At 37.1% G+C, this 19005-nt stretch overlaps 1 protein-coding gene across 1 annotated transcript in view; it reads right to left on the bottom strand.

Moving 5' to 3' along the window:
• Positions 1–19005, bottom strand: part of CNTN1 (contactin 1) — a 244651-nt gene that overhangs the window by 87832 nt on the left and 137814 nt on the right. Inside the window, exon 4 of the mRNA XM_055712517.1 lies at positions 2716–2845. Coding sequence (XP_055568492.1) covers positions 2716–2827 — 112 coding nt within the window. The 5' untranslated portion in view covers positions 2828–2845. The remainder of the gene's footprint in view (positions 1–2715; positions 2846–19005) is intronic.

Raw genomic sequence — 19005 nt, 5'->3', positions numbered from 1 at the left:
ATTTAAGTTCATTAAAGGCCTCTCCCATATTCGTTCAGGAACCCAATCCATCACAAAATTTAAGCGTGCAAGTTGAACAAAATCAACAAGCTAAAATAAAAATGCAATGTCAAGCACATGTTCAAGTCCTCTGCTGGAGAAGAATCAACTTGATTCTAGAAAGATCACAAATTGTGACGTGAACATCAATAGCAAATCTCAGTGAAAAGTTTTCTAAAGGTCATGTCAGAAAGAAGCTGAAACAGGTGGAAAACCTTAACAGCCTGTCACTCCCATTGCACACCGATACAAAATTATTTTTGATTAGCATCTTTATTTTTCTAATGAGCCTTCTCCTTCTCGTTCTGTTCCTGCTTCCTGTACACCTCTCTATTTCCCTGGCATTTAACGCTGCCAAAAGTAGCTGCTCAAGGCTGTCATTTGGCATCACTCTCATCACTATTGATCTACCTGACAGCTTTGTATCCTGTTACATATTTTCACATGAGAGAGGGACAAAGATCTGTTGAAGCAGCACATGGCTAGATTAACCTTGAATGCTAATGGATGCTGAACAAAAGAGTCATCACCTCATTCATTATCTTAACTATCACTAAGTTGTCAGGCTCCCTATCAGCATCGCAAGTCTGGGAACCATTTGATATTTAGAAGCAGATCTCATACTGTTTTTAACGTGTCACAGAAATGAGGACCTACTAGTATCTGAGAAGCTCACGCTCAGAAACAAGATGGTCTGGGAATAAGCCAAAACATCTCTATCAGGCTCGCAAGAAGGTAAACAAGGCACTTCCAGGTTTCTGAGAATTATGATCACAAAACACATTATGGTTATTTATTTACAAATGTCAGACACTCTGCAGTAGATTGAAATTCTCTTCTAAGATCCAAGCAGGGACATGGCAGACAAAGTAAACAGGTATTGAATATACTCATCCACTGTGTATTTTAGAAGAAAATGCATATTTCTCTTTAGCAATGGTAAATAATGCCGTATGTTGTAAAAAGTACAATTACACAAGTAACAGCATTAATCATCTGGACCTGCCTGTCTAGAAATTAACTGAACATTTGTTCTCAGTGATTGACTCAATTTTTTTATCAACCAATGTCCAGCACTTGCCTGGCTACTGCAGCTGATGATTTAGTTTGATGTCAACATGTCCAGACTGAAACCTCACGTGTAACATTACTGATTGCAGTTGACAGCCTTCTTTTTCTTTTTTTTCCTTTTTTTTCTTTTTTTTTTTTTTTCCTTTTTTCCCCCCTCCTTTTTTTCCCCTAGAAAAAGCCCAGTTTTGAATTAAAGTGGTGAGTTTTAATTTTCAGTTTTGGTGCTATCAGCAACCCTCAGATTTTAACAAAGAAAAAGCCCTTGAAACACACAATAAATATGTTGAAAGCATGAGATCACAACATTTTAAAGGTCTTGATATTTATTAAGGATCCACGCATTCTCCAACAAACCCAGACATGGAGTAAAGAACTGCATTCAAACCCAAACATTGTTGTCACTAAACCAGAAGGCACTCTTGTGAGCTATGGCTTAATTTCTTAAAGGCAATGAGCTTTACATCATAGTATTAATTTGATTTTTTTGACTCAGTAATACAAACACTATGGTCTCATGGTAGTGAAATTGAGGCAATGACTGAAATGGTAGGCCAGATTAAGAACGACTACAAAGAGCTCATTTCAATTAGGAACTCATTAATTACATAAAGACCCCCCCCAAAATACAAGAATGTTTTATGAAATGTAGTAGAACTAGCTTTATAAGTAAATTCCCCTCAAGGCAGGGAAGGATCTAAAATCTACCTTGAAAATAACCAAAACACTAGTACACAACATCTGCACTTTTCAAACCTCAGTCAATATTTTGTGTGTGCACAACTTAATTATTCTGCTCTTTACATTTTCTGATCTCAGTTCATGTAGTCTGTACATAAGCAAAAAGTCTTCTTTATTGAGAAGAGCTCTGCTTATGCTGGCAATCCAATTCATCACAGCAACTAAAAGCCAGCATTCATTTAAACTGGCATGGAAGTCTGAAACAGGCTTTATGAATCTCCAAGTTGTTTGGAACAGCTGGAACAGAAACTAGATTTTAATCCTGAATTTTAACTTTCCAAAAAGCTCCTCCTATCTCTAAGAACCAAAATTTCAGTTGCAAACTTCTCTAATTTCAGGTGTTAGAAATAGGACTCCTGAATGTTTTAGTATTTGAGGCTCCATCTCTATTTATGAAATGTTTTACAACTTTTGACATAAAATTAAAGTCAGTAGATGCAGTATTGTCCCACTGTATCATGAAAACCACCACTATATTGTGCTGGTAGAATTTTATGAATATTAGATGTGTCTATACTATAGAATTTTGTCTTTAGTGTCTCTTCTAAAGGGCATATTCCCATTCTTCTAATCATGTTGATGCACAAATAGATGGTTGATACATTTTTTATAATCTAGAGATATTATTAATTCTATATACCAAATCAGAATAGACAAAGAAAAATTCTAAGTCCAGATCTGTCTTTTTGCAAGCTTTTAATTATGGCACTCATTCTAGTAAGTATGCTTCCTTATAGTTTCATCATTCACATCTAGTAATTTGTTGTGTTTGCACAAATAAATTAAAGCCATACAAAGAGCATAATTGACCTTGGAATGCATAAGACTGACAATGGTTAAATGAATTAACATGGGAGGTCATCTTACCTGCCAGGCAGAAGATAAACCAGGGTGTAATAAGATGATAGATGAAGAGCCACATGGTTATCTTCTGTTCAGCAATTATCTCAAAAGGAATTGTGCCTTGCAATACCAGCATTCAGAGAGCTAAAAATACCTGATTACAGACAAAGGAAAAGGAGTGAATAATTCTGACATAAGGCTTTATCTCACATCACATTGCACTTGCCAGGTTATCTGTCTAAACTGAATACTTAAGGTTAATATAGAGTCTCTTGAATACTAAATGCATTATCAAATTTGCTGGATCGAGTTAATGATCTCATTTATTCAGAAAGCATACCGTTTAAGAGCACTCATATTTTCCAGTGATAGTAAGTAATATGGTAAATGTTAATACTGAATATCCTCTTTTAGACTCATCTTCCAAAACCAGATCCCCTCTCTGTGAACACTTCACATTATTAGAAATATTAAAATATTACATAATTTGCAATAAAATAAGGCAAGTCCAGTCCTATCCTCCTCCATCTCAGTAAATACTACATTACAATTAATGATTTCAAAGTCTGTAAAAAGAAAATTACAGTGCAACTGAATTACATTAATCTTTTTCAGGATTAATTTATTTTGTCTAGTGTATCATTCCTTTACAACTTTTAACATAGAATTCATGATCTTCTGGAAAGGCGGTATTAAGTTTTATGAGTTTCCTTTTAAAAGTTGAATATAATCATTATTATATTCATAATTCATTCAGAGAAACGCTGCCTGTATATATACTAAAACCAAGCTAAAGAAACATGCATCTTCTTTTGAATATTCTAAGATGTGAGAAAACATTTTTCAGAATACTTCCATAACATTTTTTACTTCATTCAATCAGAATATTTTGCTAGCGTTTTATTTCTGGCTGGTGGCTGTTACATATTTCTTTAGAGTAATAGGGCATCATGTTTGCAGTGTGCAGTTCTCCATTTTGTTTAATGGATTTCTTGTCATGCATATATAAACGCATCCTTTACATCTTGTTCACACTACTCTTGATTTGTTCTGCTGTAGCACCGGTTAAGTTACAACCTTCACACAAAGCAAGGCTTCCAGCTTATCACTGACAGAATATTGTTGCACCTCAGGCACACGCCAATACCATCCATTCCTCTCAGTATATTCATTCTGTTACTATTTCATTGTAAAATATGCTTATACGTACTCGAATACCCTTCAGCAACATGCATCCTAGCATGTGTTGCATGCTAATATGGCATTGACACTTTTTGGAAGATGCAGTTTTGGTGCTACTGATTTGCAGTTTCCCATGCCAAGTACCAATGACTCCGATAAGCAGCTTCTACCATTTACCAAGAATCTTGTTCTTTCCAGGTCAGAATTGTTATTAAATTCTTCCCTTTTTCCAAAATCCAAAAGTTTTAGATCTTGTTTTGAAACTGCTCTTTTTGCCACTTCCAACACCAAGAAATGGACAGCTTTGCATTTTAAGACAGGCTGTCTCAGTGCACGTGTCTCACGTCTCTCCTTGAGGTGGTTAGGAACATGTCTCAGCCATCAGGGACTTAAACTTGTCTGCTCTTTCTCAGAAAAATGCTAAGAAGATGTTTATTTGAACCTGCCTCAAACAGTGAGCTTTCCTTAGAAGAGTTTCATAGGGTGTTTTGCATACCGTTAGGAAAATGGCAAGAAATATCACAAACTTTTGGCTCAGGAATTACAGGAGCTGTTGCACTTCACAGTCTTCCCTTTTTAAGCAGATTAAATCTTCAATAAAAAGGTCAAAAATGTATTAGTTGTAAAGACCCTAAAATCATGGCTGTTACATGAAAACAGTGCTCAGCAAAACAAGAGCTAAAGGGTGATCCCCAGAACTGAGATACATTTAGAAATACTCCCTGGAAAAAAAAGCTCATATGTTGGCAATAAATGCGTGTGCTTACTGTAGCTGGATCCAGGGGGAAGAATTTAATAAATACTTTTACCCTCCAGCTTCTGTTGGCACTGAAGTTTCTTTAGACTCTCTCAGTCAAAAGATACTCACAACTATTTCAGGGATCTACCTTAAGTGACCAACATATGAAGTACTGAGTCCCTGTGATTCCTCCCAAAGACAGCGGTAGGTTAGATCAACAAATGCCTGTATACTTTTTCGGCAGTCATCCCCTGGCTACAAAGCTTCTTGTGCTATGACACTGCCTCACCTGGAACACTTATTTCGAAGTGACACGAGTTAAATTGCATAGTTACCCTGAGATAATGCACATAATTAAACAGCAATGAAATAGCAACTCTGTTGGGAACAACAGTAATTACACAGTAACTCATGGTGATAATAACTGTGTTCAAATGTATTGACAGAGAAAACTGTTAAGAGTCAACCTCTGTTCTCTCTCCAACATTACAGGCATAGACAGAAGATCCCCCCTCCCTCTCTTCTGCAGAATGCAGGTTCGATTTTGGAAAGTTACAATGTCCTTTAGCTCTCCAAAAATCCTATTCCGTTGGCTCAGAAAAAATGGTTTGAACACTGGTTCAAATTACACTACATAAGAATTGTGTCAGTAAATGCTATAAATACCTCATTTTATTCAGATACAAAAATATCCACCCTGCCAGGATTACAATCCTTTCCTTGCTCTCAGTTGTTTTGGCTGAGTGGGTTCTGTATATATAGCACATCCATCCCTCCTGATTCATCTCAGCTTGCGGATGAGAAGTGAGGCTGTTTCACATCGCTCTGCTGAATTTTGGCAGAACTGCCTGCTACGAGATGAGACAGCATGCAGGTTGATCTGTATGTCTGAAGTGGTGTGGCTGTACGTGATATTACCCCCAGCTACCCAAGGAGTCCAGGCGTATTTGAGGTAGCAGCACTTGCGCCGGAGGCAGCACTGTGGGCTGCAGTGCTCATGCGTCGTCATCTACTGCCTCACTTGCTTTACAGCTTTCTACCTTTTTTTCTTTGCAGACCGAGAAGGATCTTGTCGCCTAAGTAAAAATCATTCCTGAACAGAAGACTAGTCATTGGTACAACTCACTTTTCTCCCCTGTAAAAACAGAGAGCGATTGCATGCCTGGACATACTCCTTTTACTCCACACAGTATACTACCCTTCTTTCCTCACAATGAAGCATCATAATTTTAGCAAACAGTAAGACATTTTTAAAATACATAATAAAATAAGCAGGCATTTAACTGCAACTGTGTCAAGTTTAATTACCATCTAATGTGCACTAACACATTTAGGTCCCTTTTGACTGCTCAGTTTCCCAGAAGAGCCAGTCATCACTACAGGGCCTTTGCCTTGCTAGATTCAAGAGAACTCCTTCTGGTGAGCTGTCTGGAGTGCAATCCTCCCCAAAAAGGGGGGGGGGGAGGGGGGGGAAACCAGGCCATTGGCTGCTGGATAGGAAGCACATTCAATTTTGAACACAGACACCTCCTAGAACTCTTCTGGAAGCTTGCAGTGTCTCATGATGCTTTACTGGAATGACAGATATTTTCAGGACACAAGGGTAGACCTGCCTTTCTGTACTACCCAATTGTAAGGATCTTTAATCTCTCAAAATGTACTTTAGGAATTTTTTTACATTTTCCTCAGTATTCTGTGTGGCTTTCTTCAGGTCCTCACCACACACTTTGGCCTTTATTAAGGAGAAAAAGACACTCGTTTTACAGCTATGATCTACTTAATCCAAACATGCAGATGACATCATTATTTTGCAAGGACATAAAGCATTCATAGTGCAGACAGAAAAAAAATTACAAACAGCAGGTAATGGGAGTCAGTTGAACAAAGATCATACCATCAAAAGCAGGGCAAACAGGCTACAAAACGTACTAGATTTTAAATCAAGGGGTGGAATAGACAAAGGAAAGCAAAGCAACAGTGGGGGATGTTTAAGGGGTGAAAAGGAAACAAAGAAACAGAACAGGCAAATGATGCGTGGGAGGATGGAAGCTATAAACCAACCCAAAAGGGCAGTCAGAAAGAAAGGCAGAGGGAAAGAGATGGAGGTGGAGATGTAGGTAGATGAAGGTGCATGAGGATGAGCAGTTGCCTCTGTCAGTAAATTTCCACGTTTACCACAGCAGCATCTTCCCTGAACCTCCCTGGCCGAGGTTTTCAGAGGGAGCAGCATGATGGCTGCATCAGCCCCTGACATCCACTCAGGGCTCTCCTCAGGAGCCCCAGGTGCTGAACAGGCAGAGAGGAGACAAAGGGAAGACTTTAGGAGCTCTGGCTTGGTACACTTAGCTAGAAGAGGTAAATCTAGATGCTTGTTATGATTCTCATTTCCTGGTATCCACATTCAAGTTTTAGAATTGGTAGAGATTCTGTCCAGATTAGACTATAAATAAATACAACGATCTAGAAGAAATCTCTGGTTCTCCACCCTTTTTCAAAACTTGAATATATAAAATTGCAATAATTCACTAGTAAATTAACACAGTGGCAAGTTATAATCAGAGCCACGCAATACTTCAACCTAATCAGTATTTTGTATTTGTTTTTACTTCAGGTTCTTCTAGTGATTTTACTAAGCATCTAATTGATAATTATCATGATTTTCTTAAAAGGTATGGCATATTGTGCTATGATAACTAACTCCTCATAAATCTTATTAGTTGCTCAGTATTTAGAATTACCAAGAAACTTTTGAATTTAACAAACATAATGATGTACACTGCATATTATGTATGGCATGACCCTTTGTCCTTTTCTACTATTTGGTCTTTGCAATCTAATTTTGTGATCAATCAATAAGTTTTGGCATTCTAGGTTAGACTGTACCATTAGAAAGGCCAATAATCTTTTTCAAAAGTCTGGCTTCTCAATCATCACCCACAACCCCTTTATTTACTTCTGAAACCAATACCTTAGCCACTAGCATTTACTAGTCTTCCGTATTACCAGAAAGGTGATGACAGTCACGTTCCTTGCCACTGCACAGATTTATCCTATTACAATGGTCTGGGATTAGTGTAAGTAAACTTCCAAGCCAGACCTGCTCCTATAGCACTGCTGCATCAACAGAAGATTTTAGATGTTCTGTTTTGCATTTGCTGTCATAGAATCACAGAACAATTTTGGTTGGGAAGGACCTTAAAGATCTTCTAGTTCCAACCCCCTGCCATAGGCAGGGACACCTTCCGCTAGACCAGGTTGCTCAAAGCCCCATCCAACCTGGACTTGAACACTTCCAGGGATGGGGCATCCACAGCTTCTCTGGGAAACCTGTTTTAGTGCCTCAACGCCCTCATAGTAAAGAATTTTTTCCCTATACCTAATCTAATTCTACCCTCTTCCAGTTTAAAGCCATTCCCCCTGTCCTATCACTACATGCCCTTGTCAAAAGTCCCTCTCCAACTTTTTTGCAGGCCCCCTTTAGGTACTGGAAGGCTGTTAATAAGGTCTCCCCAGAGGAGAGACCTTATTTTTGCTTCTTCAGGCTGAACAACCCCAACTCTGTCAGCCTGTCTTCATAGGAGCGGTGCTCCAGCCCTCTGACCATCTTCATGGCTATCTCTTAAAGTCCAAAAATGGCTTTGGTTCCCTTCTCAAAGGCTTGTAGGAAATTCATTTCCTTTTGATCAGCTTTGCTTTTTATAATGATACCTTTCATTTTTGACAGATTTGTTCAAGTGGAAACAGAAGTACAAATCCACCGACCCCAATACTGCCCACTGGCCCAAACAGTCTGCCACCAACAGTCGTGCTTCTAGTATTTTTCACATCATTCTATTTAAAGAATATATCTACTCTCTCCATGAATGAAAGCCATATAAGAAGCCCTTGTATTTGTTGACCCATAAATAAAACTCTTCTTGAACAGAATTTATACTTTCAAGGGCAACGTGCAGTAACGTGCACCACTAAACTGGAGAAAAGAGCAGTCTTATCCCTGCCCCCAGTCACGCAAAAGGATTTTTTTCGACTGCTTACAGGTGCTAAAAAAATAAATTAAAAAAACCCCAAGATCAGTTCATTAATAGATTTAGACAGGCTAAATTAGCAAGTGATTCTACCATTAGTGGACAATTCAACCAGCTCTGTATTTTTGCTTAATAAACATTGACTTGGAAACATGAAGAACAAGCATCTCAGAGGTGATGAGGACTCCAGGGTTGTTACAGGGCTTGGCCCAAATTTCAATGGGAAACCTTAACTTTAGAGTGCAATACAAAACTCCCGTTTGTTGCAGCACTCTCAAAACCAGCCATCTGCAACAAGGCTTTTACCATCCCATACCAAGTTAACTTCAATAAGTAGTTCCCACGCCTTGCCCTGACACAGCCACCAATCCCCCACAAGGTCTCAAAGATCCATCTACTCTTTGTGCTGTTTCTTCATACTCTTCAGGCCAGTCCCTCTGCTGCCTTCTCCTTGTCTCTCCACCTCCAGGGTACTCTCTCTCCTAGCTTTGCTTCTTCCAGATCTCTCTTCATTGGCTGCTCCCCTGAGAGCTATTTAACCACTTAACAGGAAGCCAGCCCACAGCTGTATAATATCAATGTTAATTAACCCAGCTTCATTCCTCTACATCCATTCTTTTACAAATATTTATAAATTTACTCTTTGTGCCTTCTTTTCCACTTCAACTCTCATGTCTATATGCTTACAAGAACTAACATCCTGGCACAGTGATGACCTGCAATATACTCTGGCTCAGCATTACCCTTTTTCTCCCGTCCCTGCCCCCTTCTTTGGAAACTATGACTTCTCTCCAATAATCAAGCACCAAAAAGACAATAAATTCCTTCTCTAGATATGTTTTGAGCCACGCCTTCTGCACTTGAAAGCAATAGCGCCTATTCTACAAAGCAAGAAAACAGCACCTATAAGAAGAAACAAAACCACCAAATAAATTGGCAGAAGATTGTTATAAGATCCATAAGGTACCGGGGGTCTGAATGGCAACCTTACTGTTACAAGATGTCAGTTTTCCATGGCAATTTTCTAATGCATCATTTTTTCAAGTAGGACGACATGCTAGTAGTTAATCAAACTGTGACTTTAACTCTCCTGCTTCCTTTATATTTACACATCAAACAATTCAGACCTCAAGAATCAGTAACTTCTTCCATCAGTTGCTCAGTAGGCACTTTCGCTTTTTTGTTAAGCAATTAAGAAGCCCTATGGGACTTGACTTTGCTTGCCTGCTACATTATCATCCTTCCTACTTTCATTTTTTTCATGCTTTATTTTGGCTTTCTGTTATTTTGTCCTCTCAAGTAGTTCATGTAACTAATGAGATGTCTTATTTTTCTTACTTGCATCCACAGATTCATTATGAATGAACATTAATTCTTTTCCGTACAAGGGTTTTACAGCAGTCACACATCTAACTCATCTTGCAGTTAATCAACAACTCTGTAATGAAGGGTCATCCAGCATTGCTATTATAAAAATATTAGCAAGGTTAAGTATCTTCTCATTTGTGGTAAGATCAACAATTCAGCATTACTATTAATTATGAATACAGTTTGGTTACTTTTCTCGAGTCACTATGCTGCAAAAAGGGTTTTGAAATACCTTCAGATAATGAAGTGTTGCTTAGCGGTACTTAAACACTGTCTTTAATCATCATGTCAGCAGCAAAGGGTCAGGCAGTCAGTCCTCCAAGTCCCTATTCACACTGTTTGCCCTATCAGCAACTGGCTGTTCTTTCTTCTAAGGTAATAAATAAAGAAAAAGACCACTTACTGCTACCGTAACTCACAGGCATTACTCACACTTTTCTGAAAGCATGCTCTAAGGGCTTTGCTGCTTAAAGATCGCCTGATAAAATTTTTCAGCAAACAAAAATCAATAACCCCCCTGCCAAGTACCAAGCACCACACAGAACAACATACTGCTCTCTTCTTATTCTTACAAGTAGCTTCCATTCGGATCTTAAATCCTAATTAGTTTAACTTTGACTCCAAGATAATCAAATACACCCAAGACTAAAACCCAGCATGAAAAAAAATCAGCCATGAATACAAATAAATACCCATTATTAAAACTGGGCATTCTTTCCTACAATAGAGGACTTTTTGGTTGCTTTAGCCAACAACTTTAAAGGGACAAACCCCATTAACTTCTCCATTAAAATTAAGTGTATAATTGCTGTCATCTTTTGGAGTTTCAATTTTGTTAAAGTTCATAAAAGAAAAGAACAGACTACTCAGAATATCATCTTGAAATTAAATCTTAAATAGAACAATTTCTAAGAAAAAAATCATTTGATGTTTCAAAAAAATGAAACAAGATTATATGAAAATCTTTATCACACTCCTGGCATTTTCTATCTGATTTTCACATTTTCTTGAACTTAGTAATACCTTGTTATTCAACAATAAATTAAGATATGGGAATGAATTGTGTATTCAATGAGTTCATAGCAGATGTATTTATATACATAAAAATTTAACAGTTTATCCATATAATCTGTAACACGCGCCACCCTATAACATACTTCCTATTGTACAGCCAAAGAGAAGCTCAGTGGGAGATTTCATCTTCAAACTGCATGTTTCCTAGCAACTCTCTTTATATCAGAGTAGCTTGTTTTAAAAAATTACATCAATCACTTGGAACTGTTGAGAATGCTTAAAAACATCTCTTTCATCCTGTGAATAAACAGTTTGAATCAGACTAGCAGCTGCAAAAAGGAGAAAAAAAAGAAAATTAATTCAATGTTTACTAGAATTTGCTGGTGGGTTTTGGAATAATACATTATTTGTGCCTTTTGGTTTTAAGCTTACACATTTCCGAATAGCTATTGGTGAGGTCCATGGGCATTTTTTTACAGGTTTGAGCAGCCATCCACCATCTCAAAGATTCTCTGTGGTTTAGAGACTGCTTTTCAAGGATACTTACTCATGAGGTAAACTTAGATGTATTCTGAATATTTTAAAAGACAAATGATGGTTACTATTGGTTTCCTTCCCTGTAACTAAAGCATTGTTTCTGTAATCTTCAGATTTGAAAACAAAACCCAAAAAACACAACCCCCAAACTTTTCTTGAAAACTTAGTTAATCACCTGTTAATGATCTGTTGATCCTTTCCAAGCACGTATTCTCTATCAACCCCAGTACAGCCTCAGAAGAACACAGCATCTACAAAAATCTCTCTTAACACTTAGTCAGCAAGGTGTGTGACACGTGGATGGGTACCATCAGAACAGCTTTTGGAGGAATCCCTGTGTCAGAACTGCTACTCCTGAGAGACACCAGAAATCACATCTTCCCATACTGATCAAAGAATTTTGATGTCCTGACTGCACTTAGATTAAATCAAGGTGGACTGGGGAGGAACAAAGGTGGAAAAATGGATGGGTAAGGGGACAAGAGGGCCCTCGCCTCTCTCAAGCAGCTGGATTTGGCAACCCCCGACAAAAACAACCAAAAAGTTCAGTGAGATGCAGCTGACCCTGAATTTCCACAATGATGTGCAGTATTGGCTCCACAAGTGCATGTTTTATCTCTGCAATAAAATACATCTGAAAATGCCAGTATTTTAACTTTGTAATACAATGGTGTTTATTCAGACAGAAAGTAAAGTATGAGAATTATATTATGAAGAGTATGACTAATCAGTTTAATGACTGAATCCAGAGACCATTTAAAATAACTTCTAAGCAATTAACAGGTCTATAAATAAAGCAAAAAGAGAGAAGCAGTTGATTTTATACATCCAAATCATTCTGCTTTGTGTTTTACTCTTAAATATCAGAAGAAAAAAGTGAAATAAAAAAACAAGCCAGTGTACGAAAGCCAAAGACCTGATGTACTGAAGTGCTTGCAAACATTTAATATAAGATGAACGCTTACTGAAAAACCACAAGAAGCACTCATCAATTTGCAGGACTGAAAACTGCATTGTAGAGATCTTGTTCCAAGTTCCATATTGTTGTGACAAAAAAATACATTTTGATATGCAAAAAAATACAGCTTAGGCAAATCAGCCACACACAGAAAAAGCCATTTTCTCTTCGGTTATCAAAGTTGCATAATTCCATTCCAATAGACTAATTTCAAATAATTACAAATGTTTTAGTTGATAACTATTCTGTTGAACATAACATATGAGAGTATTCTTTCACAGATGCTATTTTGGTATGGCAATAAGCCAAGAAATCAAAATAACCTTCTCATTTAGAAGGTGTTGATTGCAAAGTAGTGCTGTAACATCCTGTAGCAACTCCATGTTCTTCCAAGCAATAAAACAGAGTCCCCACAGACTCCATTAAACAATTGCCTACAGGTCCCGCACAGCTATTCTCTAATTATTGCATTTCTGATATGGACCTGGAAGTGGTCACACCAAGGAACATGTTGTCTCCAACACAGGAGCTTTCCCTGTTGAGGAGCTCCTAACAAAACAGGTATAAAGAAAACCACAGTAAAATATATCTGAAAGAGATAATATTTTCAAAACATGCATCCTACCTGTTTTGATTAAATCTCTAATTTGAAAGTATGAGATGTGGTATGTAGTTGTGTTGGGGTTCATGTGCTTACTACTCCATTTTTTAGCAAACAGAGTTCAAACATTACAATGCCTGTTTTATTTGCTTACTAAAACTTGAACAGACTTTACCAAAATCTTCTTAAATTTTAATATTTTCCTCTATTATGTCCTATATTTTTCATAGTTTGGCCAAAGAGTAATACTTCCTAATTCTTGATGCCCAACTTTTGGGTAAAAAAATAGAATTATTATTATATTTTAATTTTTCAATTAAATTAGGTTTATTTGGGGGTTATATATAATCAAAAGTATTTGACAAACAAGGTTTGCCATTTAAATTGTACTGTTAAGTACTCACACAATAGTAACCGTTCTGATTTTTCATTGCCTGGCCCCACAACTGAAGGGCAATATACACTTGTTATGTAAGGAAAGGGAAAGCACGTCACCACCTGCAGACCTTGTTCTACCCAGTAAAAGCCAAGTAATCAGTATATTTTCTGATACCTTAGGTGGTATGTTACTGCATCTACAATTAGGAACACCCACACATTAATGTCTTCAAAGAAAATCAACCACAGATGCTTTAATCTGTTAACTTTTACACATACTTTCTACTGTGCTTGCCTTTATCCTTCTTCCCTGAACTCTTCCTCCAAGTGCTCAACTTAATTGCCTCAGATATTCAATTGAACTAATTTAACTGGAGGGGCATGTAACACATACAATATACCTGGAAAATAAATTTATAAAATTACCTCCCTGATGTACAGCTGTGATGACAAGAGAACAGACAAAATCTTACTCACAGTAACCAATATCAGAAATTGAAATAGCCTCATTATCTTCATTGGCATCACTGTGGCTTTATACTGATGAAGATACAATGAGAACATAGTCCAGCATGCATTATTAGTACATTTTAAAAGGCAATGTGAAAGATGCTGCTATTAATAACTACCAAAAATTGCTGTGTATCACATTCTGTGGTCTGCTAATGCATCTATCAAATGAATTATTATGGCAACACAAATTTGATCATTTGGTCTTTCTGTTTCTCAAAATGTTACAATAAATTATTTTTTAAACTTACAACATTTGTACTGTAATATTAATTAAGTTCTGAAACATTCTGAGAACTTCGGGGGTCTCCTTTTGATTAAAAAAAAAATCTAATTCTCATTACAGAACCAACAATATGAAAAAAAATCTTTTAATGGGGGCAATGACTGCAAAATACTTGATATACATAATTAAACTCACCAGGCATTTTGCAATGCAGTTTTGCAGATCACCTTTTTCTTCTCATTAACACAGAGCTGTGAAGCACAGATAGCTGCTGTGCTGGTGGTATAACTGAAAATTCCTTTTCTAATATTGAAATTTGACAGTAAGTCAGTATTAACTGAGAGACGGCATCTTACATAACTATTTGAGTTGATAGTTTATTTTAATGCTGCAATTTAGCTTTTCTTTTATAGTAATCACAGAAACGCATTGGCAACTTTGAAGAGCTAAAATTTCAGTATTTGTGAGCTGTCACTGGACCTAAAGTCCAAATTTTTGCAAATCATTCTTTGGACTCTTCAGCAGAAACAAGATGACAAAGAGAGACAGGAGCATACAGTCCTTTGTCAGTATGGCATATGGGGCTGAAGGATTGAAATAGAAGCACAGTGGAACAAAGGAAATAATACGATGATTTAGTACCTCAGGTCCAGGAAATCAGGAATAATTTCTGTGTGATCATTTTGATATGTGCATTTCAAAGCTGTTACTTTTCAAATTTTACTCTGGCTTTACACTTTCTTAGATTAGAAACAGAATTAAGATCAGATACCAGGACATAAAAAATGTTAAAAGCTCAATGTTTGAGAGGTATGTCAGGTTTTCTACGGGAATAAAGTGTTACGTGATTTTTATGAAGAGATGAGCTTCAGAAGACGTGCAGCAACCTTCGCTCCAGGAGGCACCAGCTCCCCTAATACAGCCCATACCAAAGACAGCTTTAAGACCTACCCCAACAATGAAGCTTCCTTCCTGCTTTTTCCTGTATCGTAGCACTGCAGTGCCTATTTGCTTGGTGTGAGCAGACTACCCAATCGTTTACAATAATCAAATAAGCTGAATTCTATGGATATTTATTGTGGATGGAAAAGAGCAAATGACAGTCCAAGCATCAGCAATAAAGTGATAAATAATGTACATTAATGTACCTCTGTTGTATGCGAGAATTGAATAAATGCTAAATTTCTCCTGTTTGACATGGGCAAAGCCCCTCTGCCTGTAACTACTGTAACATGGTCGAGAATGGATTTATTGACATAGACAAAAAGAAAAACTCTCTCCACCTAGTTTTCATACTTGACACTTGAGATTACAGTTGAGGAGGTTATTTATGGCACACTGCTATACTCTTCCAATAAATAACGTGGGGAAAATGCTTTATTCTTGCCTACATGTCTTATCAGAAGAAAAGCAATTAGACTGAAGAGAAAAACAGAGAAAGCACGGGTTTTTTTCTTTGTTTACCATTAATCTTCCTCTGTCTTGATCTGTGTTTTGCAGGACAGAGTTTAAAGAAACCAGCTACTAATGTCCAAGATTACTATTCACAAAATAATACAGTGCTATGTCTATAACATATAATAGGTCAGATTATTTCATTAATTGCTCATATGTTTTTACCACTACTATATTATGCTTCATAGCACATCTAAAAATTATTTGTTCTAACACACTTTTAGTGTTCTTAATAAAAATGCTTGCATTTAGCAGTTCACATTTATATGGCAAAGACTGTGAACCTACAATGTAAACCAAATGCATTTGAATTAAATATGGAGAGAAATGGTCAGGTAATAGTCTTAAGTGACCCATATCAAAAGGTCTGGGTCTCCATTATGTTCTGAAATGTGTGACACATCCTATGTCCCATAAATTTGATTTAAACCACTTAGCTAAAATAAAATGTAAAAACCATAAAGATCTACAGTTATTAATACTAAACTAAGCAAAGCAATATATTTGGAAATCAAAGCTACATAAACAAGCTAGTGTCAAAATAATAAAACAAAATACCAAATCAGTTAAATCTTCACATTGGCATCACATTATCAAGTAATCAATTCTTTTAAATTTGAAGGATTATCTGCAAATGATTACCTGCTGTTGTGAAACAATTTAATGAATTTGACTAAAATCTGTATGTATTTTGAAGATATTTTGAACAGCTTTGTATCCAAACCCAAATACATATCTTGAAGATGGTTCTAAAGGTTTATTTAGTATTTAAACCACAAGCGTGTTGTTACTGATTCTGCAGATTTCATTTTTCACTTTCTATGTGGTATATAACCCACTGCTCTTCCCAATTCCCAACAGACACAGGATAGATATTAAAAGAATACTAAGGTGGAAGAAGTCCGACAGTTCTTGTTAGGCTCTTACAGCAGGCATTGTAAAAGTCTCTTTCAATTCAAGAAGACACTTTAATGACTGTCTTTTTGAGACGGCATTTTAGGGTCATTTTGATGCAGGAAACTTCCTTTCTCATGTCCTCCCTTTCAGAACTTTATTGACGTTCGTGCTACCAGGCAGGCACACAAGTGCATGCTACAGCCAAAGCTCTGAAGTCTTGGGTATTTCCCATCTAGTAACACCAAAGGAAGAAGACGGAAAAGGAAATTACATTTCACAGGAGTTTTTTGACCTGTTCCGCTTGATACCATTTATTATTTGGGAATAAATGTAAAATCAGTCCTGCTATAATTGCAAATGAAAAAAGTCTGGTTTTAACAAAACCCCCCCACACAATTAACAATAAGAACAAAGCAGCCACAGTGCTCTTCAATGCTTAGAAAACCACGGCATTCAGCGCAGAAAGGAATAAATTATGGAGGTCATAAACCAGAATTGGTGTGCTCTGGATAGCAGCAACTCTGAAAAGCATCTAGGGGATACAGTGGACAAGCCATTTAACCGGGGTTTCCAGGACAATGCTGTGGCTAAAAGAACTGTGTGACCCTGAGGGATTAAATGACTAAGTACAGCTATGTGAATTTGCTCATTAGAAATCAGCAAATTTGCTTAGAACTAGCATGACTGATATTGTAACACTAAATAATTATGATGCTGATGTAAAATATACATAGATACATACATACATATATACAAACACACAAAAAAAGGAGTGGAGAAAGTGCCTTATGCCAAGAACCTTCCTTGTTCAACTTGTCTGGCATAAGAAGGAGACGACTGAGAAATATCATCCCTACAGGATATAATTATGGGATGAAAATACTGGAGACAAAAGGGTCCTTTAATCTACTAGAGAAAGGCATAATAAAAACATAAAGCTGAAAATTGATTCTGGAGTGATTTAGAGAGGATATATCCTGAAATTTTAGTAAAGAACACAGTGACATTCCCAGTTCCTGACATCTTCAGTAATGACTACATACTTCTTGCAGGGCATGAAGTACTGGGCTCAGCACTGAGGCAGCAAGTTGAACTTACTGACCTACCTCTGAGCTCTCACTGTCTTTTGAGAACTCAAGCTGCAGAAAGAAGGTAGATGACTACGTTCTGGCACAGCGTTTCCCCACAGTGGGATCCTGTGTTTTCAGATTGGCAAGCCTTGTTACCTGTTCCCAAAGCCAAGACCTCCAGTTCTACTCCATTGTATAGCACCTCCTCTTACTGTTTTCAGGGAAGGCCACTGTTAGACCACAAATTAAATTGCTAGGCTCCAGTGAGGTCCAAAGTAGGTAAGTTTTTAGTAAGCAGCAATTTTTATCACTCGTAACAAGCAAAAAACCACTGACCTACTTCATGTTTAAATATTGCAAACAGTTGCGGAAACTGCAGACAAAACTCTGACCAAGAGGTCAAAAATACAGAAAGAACTGATTGTAAAAAAATTCTTGATAATAGCTACATCCATAAAAAAAGGTCTTGAGATTATATTAGGTTATGAATTACCTTGAAAGATGCTCCCTTTGCACTGAAATAAACCATCTGCATGAAAAAGATCTTTATAACTTAACAGCCATTCAGCATTCCATCAGCAGCAAGATTAAAAATAGATTGCAAGGTACAATGGCTAGATGTCACTGCTTCTCTCTTAACAAACAAGCTTCATGGTACATTTTAAGTTTATGCAATAGACCATATGTCAAACAGCTTATTTTGAGAAATTTTCATCTTGATACTTCGAATGTTAAAGATTTTCAAGATTGGGTTTTAGACCTATTATAAAAATCATAATTTTCAAATGTTACTTTGGGTGCTCTCTCCTTTCCTTTTTTCTAAGTATTTTACTCATTCCCACCAATGCATTTAGCACTGACATTTCAAACCTCATTGCTCTAGAGGAAATGCTACTCACTCCCAGATCTTCTATGCTTCCATTCCTCCCCCAACTGCAACTCCTTATGTTGCCCTTTTTTCTTTTTTTAACCCATTTTTGCCTATATCCAAGCACACTCAGATGAACACATGCATACTCATTCCATTTCTTGTACAAATCTGTCTAACGCTGGGATCCAGGAACTTGATGCTACTGGTTGGCAGGTATTAGCTGACACGCTGGAAGTTAAGTACTCTGTGATATGCACCCTATACCATAAGGCATGCTTTCTGACACTTTCACTATTCTCATGATTTTTCTGTGAAGCCCCCCCAGATATTTTAAAATCTGCCTGAAAGGCATCTGCTGTGTTTTTCTCAATCTTATGTAGTATTTCCTAGTTTATTGTAATTGAACATCAGAGAAGGCATACTTACACATAGCACTAAGATACTGATTATCTCTGTGATTTCCCACATCTTTTAAAGCCATTC

Source organism: Falco cherrug, chromosome 5, assembly GCF_023634085.1.
Source record: "Falco cherrug isolate bFalChe1 chromosome 5, bFalChe1.pri, whole genome shotgun sequence".
Classification (NCBI taxonomy): Eukaryota; Metazoa; Chordata; class Aves; order Falconiformes; family Falconidae; genus Falco; species Falco cherrug.
The sequence above is the reverse complement of the archived record's forward strand: the minus strand, read 5'-3'. Positions and strand labels throughout refer to the sequence as shown.